The sequence below is a fragment of the Gnatocerus cornutus genome, chromosome 4, assembly GCF_029298725.1.
Source record: "Gnatocerus cornutus isolate USDA-ARS CGAHR chromosome 4, icGnaCorn1.1, whole genome shotgun sequence".
In the NCBI taxonomy this organism is placed as follows: Eukaryota; Metazoa; Arthropoda; class Insecta; order Coleoptera; family Tenebrionidae; genus Gnatocerus; species Gnatocerus cornutus.
This window is the reverse complement of record NC_142236.1, coordinates 16699893-16706959: the sequence shown is the minus strand read 5'-3', so window position 1 is coordinate 16706959 and position 7067 is coordinate 16699893. Positions and strand designations below refer to the sequence as shown.

The 7067-nt window shown below is 30.2% G+C and overlaps 1 protein-coding gene across 1 annotated transcript; it reads right to left on the bottom strand.

The window, feature by feature from the left end:
• Positions 1-605, bottom strand: LOC148176457 (uncharacterized). The gene is made up of 2 exons (XM_088035107.1): positions 491-605; positions 1-383 (listed from the first exon to the last, which is right to left on the bottom strand). Exons 1-2 carry the CDS (start codon positions 603-605, stop codon positions 7-9), a joined length of 492 nt encoding a protein of 163 aa, XP_087891233.1. The 3' UTR covers positions 1-6.
• Between the last annotated feature and the right edge of the window lie 6462 nt (positions 606-7067).

The following is a 7067-nucleotide window of genomic DNA, read 5'->3' as shown; positions in this document are numbered from 1 at the left end:
TGTCTTTTAAGAGCTACCCTGAGCATACTTAGCGTAATAACCCGTCATTTGCGGATACTCCGAATTTTGTCCCACATAGTTATAATACGGATTTTTAGCACCGGAACTGCGCTCCGGAACAGAATCGCTTCTATCCCAAACTTGATGATGATGGTATGGAGGAATCGGACTAATGTACGGGACAGAAACAGCTCCTCTGGAGTCTTGTAGCCTCGCCAGGACACTGCTAAGCCCAACCACAAGAAGTAGAAATCCAATAAAACCATTATTGACAGCAGCCAGAGCGACGACGACGAGCAATGTGAATGCGATTCCCAATTTAAAAAATATCGCCGGTAATATGATCATGAAACGCTTCACAGCGTGATGCACAAGTGTTCGACCTACAAGCAAACACGAGGAAGTGTAAAAGTGACTTCTTAATTAACGTCATTCTAATAGAACTAAATTCAAACATTTTGACTTTTGATCTACTGATTATAATTATTACCTTGCTCGATAAGTTGTCTTCCGACACTTTTAACCGTTTCGGATTGTTTTGCTGCATCATCATCAGCGTTTACACTGCATATAATCAAGAGAATTATAACCAATTTAGCTGTCATTTTCTTCGTTGAAGGACACGACAAGTTCGCGGGTGCACCAACGTCAAAATAATGGCTCAATTTGATCGGTAGTGTATATCAATGGGTAATGAATTCAAAAATTTAGATTTTTGTCACGTTCGGGTAGCAGTAAATGCTTGTACGACTCGTAGACCAAATTTTGAAGACAATTGAGGAATTCCGATACACTTTTGACATGTTTGGGGTACAGTCAGCTACAAAAGAAATGAGCTGATGGGCGAGATAACTCGCACTCTATCTTAATTTGTTAATGCGCACTAAGTTTTTTACACAGCCGTGGATTCATGAACGACAATATCATTGATTTTAGATTTGGAATTTATGTGAAATTCTGCGTAAAATGAGCCGAAATAATGCAAGTTTGCTCCTAAACTAAGCGAAAAATCGACCGAAGAAGGTTTATTTGTAAATTTTTTCAAATTTTTACAAAATTGGTCTTTTTGCGACTACCTAAAATTTTAATCGGCCATAACTCAGTTAGGTATTTGTTGACGTACCGAAAAAAATGTCGACATCAATTTAAAGAGCAGTTCGAGATCTATCAACTAGCCGCAGATCGGGAAGTAAAATAGTTTACGAGTGGCGGTCTAAAAAAATTTAAAAAATTTAAGTCGAATTTTTTTGCGAAAAAATAGATTATCAAATTTTGATATTTGAAAGCAAATTTTAAAGAAAAAATAAGCCAGAAAAACGATGGTGCAAACCGTTTCTTCCATCTGTCCTAGTTTCGAAGATATTGAGCATTAAACATTTCGGATTTAAAAATTTACCATTGAAACTTCAATGAGCAACTCAGTTATTTTTTGTCGTACTTGGATTTTCAGCTCGAGTTTAGAATCTGCGTGAAGTTCTGTGTAAAATCAGTCCCAATAATACTGGTTTTCTCTAAAAATAAGCAAAAAATTAAATAAAGTTTACTTATTTTTTAGTAGGGGAGAGGGGGGCATAGCGGGGCAACACTCCTGCTGCTTAAATCAAACGCCGTGCAAAAAGTCGATTAGCGTGTTTTGATTGGTTGTCAGTTGACACTTGACATATTATATGTGTTTTATAAAACAAAGTGTGAAAATCTATATGTTTTATCAAACAAAATGTGAAATTCAGTGTTTTCGTTAAAAAATTTGCGAAATTACGTAGCAAGTTTTTTTTCAAATCTAGTCATACAAATGTAGTGGCTAAATATGATGAACCTACTCATTTATGTTCAATATGCATTGATGACCAAGTACTTACTTTACTTTCTAAAGTTACTTTTTCTAAATAGGTACAAAGTTATTCAAAAATTAAATTACCTCATAGGGTACCCCACTTTTCCCCTGTATTCGGGGCAAAGTGGGGCAAATCCCATTTTTCAAAATAATGCTAACATGTCGTAAGTTTTTTATTGTAAAAAAAAGTACATCAAAAATCATCCGCAATACATTAGTCTATGATATTTAGTAAAAAACATTGTTAATTCCTATTATTTTAGGATGCGTGATTAATTGATTCTTAAGTTTCTCACTGTCCCCCTCTCTCCTACATACACATTACATAACACTTTTTTTTTGAAAAAATCAAATTTTTAACTTTCGTAAAATCTAAGAACGAATTCTTATCAAACACAATGTGAGAAAAACGATAGCAAAAATCACATCTTTCTATTTGTCGTAGTTTCCGAGATATGGAGCAACAATATTTTCGAATCTTCAAAAATTTGGTTCTCTAGCGATTACCCAAAATTTTAATCAGCCATATAACTTATTTGTTGACGTACAAAAAAAATTGGAATAGTTTTGGATTCAACTGAAGTTTGTTTCACAAATAAACGAAACATTCACCAAAAACTGTTTTTAAGAGATCTTTTTTACTTTTTCCGGGCGAAAACAATGTTAACTACTTTTGAGTTACACACCAATCGAAAGCGCAATTTGAAATCTATCAACTGCACAAATTTCGAATCGGTAGATAAAATAGTTTACTAGTGGCGGCCAAAATAACGAGAAATTAAAAAAAATATATGGATTGTGTCAAAATTTTTTGCGAAATTTACTATATACATTTTAATCAGCCGGAACTCAGTTATTTGTTGTTGTACGTGGATTTTGAGTCCGGGTTTGGAATCTGCGTGAAATTTTGCGTTTAATGAGCTCTAATGATGCAAATTTACCCCAAAAATAAGCGAAAAATTGACCGAAGAAGTTTTAGTCATACATTTTTTTTGACTTTATTTCAACATTTTCTTCACTCAAGAACACAAAATAAAATAGAAAGGTTTTAGCAAGTAAGCGTGCAAAAGTTATCAAACTTGCCAAATGCTAAAATCGTCGTTTATAAATCCACGGTTGTGTAAAAACCATAGGGCACATTTACAAATTAAAGAAGGTATGTAAAACAACATCAAAACGAGACCTTACACGATCAGATACAAGGACAAAGAAGTTTTGTTATTTATATTCGAGCAACTGCGGCTCAGGCGGCATTTGCTGGAGAAACGTAAAATTCTCATACCTATTGTGAGATTTTCAAATCATTTTTTGAACATCAAATCATTGAAAACAAATCTAAAAATGTTGATTTCACACATCTGTCAATGCTATAACATCACTTGGAATTTTTGAATCTTCTAATATGTAGATAGTTCCACAAACAATAGCTATTTGTGTACCAAAGCCCAAAAGTGATTCTTCTTTGGCCGAGCCTTTTTTTAATGGCCGAGGCGCTAGCCGACATTATTAAATTTACAAGTTAATTAATTTTTATTTATGATTTATTAATTTCATCAATTATAACAACTAAATAATTGTAAGTATTTATGAATCCTTCAAAAAAAGTTTATATTTTCTTTATTTACATTTGCAGTTTCGGCATGTGTAGCTTCACAATTTGCATGAACTAGGTTTGATGTGATTTTTGATGTTGTTGCAGCAGCACTGCTAGACATATTCATTTTCAATAATTCAACACGTCTTTGATGCACTTTACAGCAGTTTGTCGATTTGATTTTACCCAAAAAATTAAAAAATTGGGGGTAATGTCGGTATCTTGATGTAATAAGCAAAACTATGGATGGATGGCGCCACCATAGATCGGCCAAAAATAATTGCGGCCAGAAAAGACTTACTTTTAGGCCGCTTTTGTGGCCTAAAAATTTTATTTTTAGTTTAAGTCGCCTAAAAAATTCTTTATTGTGATTTTTAAGGTGGAAAAAATCATCCTTAATAGCAAACCAACTTGCCGAAATAATACTTTATTGTATAACATAAGGTTGACTTTTTGCCGCACTGATCTTATTGGACTAGTTCTATAAATAGTTGCTTTAGCGGACGCATTTAAATCCGCAAATTTTCACTTTATCGAACTGATCGCCTAACGGCGATTTAAACCATTTTGATGGAAAAAATTTGAAGGATAAAAATTGTACCACCGTCAATTAGTAATGGCTACAAATCCAAACTTTCCACCAGATTACACGGACTCCTAATTCACTTTGGATATTCAAAATTTTTTATTAGACAGTGTTCCACATTTAATCGGTGACATGTAACAGTAACCGATGGCTATAATTAATAAATTTATTGATAGCTGACCATAAGCTAAAAGTATTTTATGTCGTACCTAGATCTAGTTGATTGAAGTCATCTAACATTCATTTCTGCTATTAGATTGTTCCGCTTCTTAATTGTGTAGAAAATGTATTCGTGTAATACACCACAAATTAATTAATTAAGCTCAGCACGTTCTATGCATAGTAAAAAATGCTCGCATTATTGCGAGTGTTGTTGGAATAACTGTAAAAATTTGTGCGTACGTGTTTGTGTTATTTTTTACGTGATTGTGGGAACTTATGATTTGGTCCGTTTTGAGTTTAAAAATAAGTGTGTCACATGGGTTTGGTTCAGAAATAATAGTATCATTTGTTCAAAATTACAGGAAACCGAAATTTTAATATTTAAAGATTTTTATTTGGTGCTTGATTTATTAAAAATTGGTTTAATTAAATTGCTAAATGTTAAATAGACAATTATGTTAACATTGCACTTAATTTGATGATTGAGATTTGATAACATTTGGTTTTCGAAAACACAGTCAAGTATCACCTTAATGTCAATTAAAGATTGAATTTAACTTTGTAAACTGAAAAAAATACAAATTTTAACCATTTATGAAAAAACAGCTTAATTGTGTAATTTTAAGTTGCAAATTTGGAACTGAATAATATACTAGAAATAATAAAAAGTTTGGCAAAAAAATACGAAAAAATTGTTAAAACATTCAAAGTTTTAACGAAAAGACTTAATCTATTTCTTATACATGGTTTTTACAAATGATTGTAGCATCTAGTATGCTCTGGAAAACAAAAGACGATTTGCCACTTATATTAAAAGGTGAACAATTTTACAGTGCTTTGAGTTTAAGGGTTTTAATTAGAGGTTAAGCACTAATTTAAAGTTTGCAAACTTTCGGAACTTTTTATTTCTGGGTTCAAATTGACAGAATCGGAAAGACAGCACCGACAACTGTTCATACAGTCAAATTTTTTAAGTTAATATGTTTTTTACAATTATAGAATTCATGTTGACTAAAAGGCAGCACAGTTTCAGTTATTTTTAATGCTAACTACAATGCTACATTTTTTATAGAAACCTTTTGTGGGTACAAAAAGTAAAACAATCCAAAAAAAATTAGAAATTTTCAAATAACTTTAGAAAAAAAAAACTTCCAAAAAAGACATAAAAAGAAACTAATGTATAAGTCTTAAATAGATTCTAAAAAAATTAGTTAATTTTAACACCAAGAAAAGTTTTCTTAATTTTAAATGAAAAATTTTCTAAATTTGTCTTTCAAGGTACAAATTTTGTAAAATTTGACGAAGAAAATCTTGAAAATCATAGTTTTGAAAATATCTTACTTTTTCGACTTTCTGAACATATCAAATTTGTTGCATTTTAAACCTTGAAGTTTCGTCTTTTGTTTTTTTAAGTTTTTTAGGTTTATTCAAATTTTGATGCATTTTCTAGTTTAATTTTTAGATTTTAAATTTACAGATTTGCAAATTTTAGGTCTGAAGTTTTAGAATCTTTAGATCTGAGGTTTTACTATTCAAGCTAAGAAGTTTTTAAGCTTTTAATTTTGATTTGATTTTTTTAAAAATGGACAATAAAATGTAGTGACGTTTTTAATTTTAATTAGTATAGTAATTATGTCAAATTAATTAATTATAAAGCAAAACAGACAATTTTTAGATAGATTTTAATTTTGAGCGGATCAAAAAGTTTCGAAATTTTTATTTGACGTACTAATTTTAATTAATTTTATGATTTGCGTCAAATTAGTCAATTGTAGAGCAAAACAGAAATTTTTTTAGTTTTCAATTTTTCAACGGACCTAACATTTAAAACGTTTCATTTGGAAGTCTGTAACTTGGATAATATTCACGATAAGGTAATGAATTTAAGGGACGTTACTAATTTTGATTAGCTTAGTAATTTCGTCAAATTAATTTAAAAATAGTTTTCAATTTTAGAAGGATCCAAAAAGTTTCAACATTTTCTTTGGATGCCTGAAATTTGGGTAATTTTTACGATATTGCAATGAATTTAAATGACGTTACTAATTTTATTGTTCTACCAAAAATTAATAATAATTATAGAGCGAAACAGTTTTCAATTTAGAACGGACCAAACAGTTTCAACATTTTATTTAGATGATTGTAATTTGGGTAGTTTTTACGAGAAAGTAATGAAATTTGGTAACGATACTATATTTAATCATCATTTTAAATTAGCCAAATTAATTAACGATAAAGCGAAACAGCCAATTTTTAGATTGTTTCTTAATTTTAAGCGGACCAAAAAATTTCAACGTTTTACTTGGATGTCTGTAATTTGAGTAATTTTTACGACATAGCAATGAAATTTAGTGACATTACTAATATTGATTAGTTCTTTAAGTGTGTCAAATTAATTAATTATAGAGAGAAGCGGACAATTTTGAGATATTTTTTAATTTCGAACGAGCCAAAAAATATCATCATTTTGTTTGGTTGTCTGTAATTTGGGTAATTTTCACGATATGGTAATATAATTTGGTGACATTACTAATTTTTATCAGCTTATTAATTGTGTTAAGTTAATTAATTAACGAGCAAAACAGACATTTTTAGACAGATTTAATTTTGAACTCACCAAAAAGTTTTAACGTTTCATTTGGATGTCTGTAATTTGGGTAATTTTTACCATATTGCAATGAATTTAAATGACGTTACTAATTTTGATTAGTTTCGTAATTCTACTAAAATAACTAATAATAATTATAGAGCGAAACAAACAATTTTTGGGTAGTTTTCAATTTTGAACGGACCAAACAGTTTCAGCATTTTATTTAGATGTCTGTAATTTGAGTAGTTTTCACGAGAAAGTAATGAAATTTAGTAACGATGCTATATTTAATCATCTTTTT

What these genes read in the sequence shown, in the direction of transcription:
- LOC148176457 (XM_088035107.1), bottom strand. Translation starts at nt 605, where the DNA reads ATGACAGCTAAATTGGTTATAATTCTCTTGATTATATGCAGTGTAAAC. An exon ending in AAGACAACTTATCGAGCAAG is followed by an intron (nt 384 to 490) that starts GTAATAATTATA and finishes GTTTGCTTGTAG; the next exon opens with GTCGAACACTTGTGCATCAC.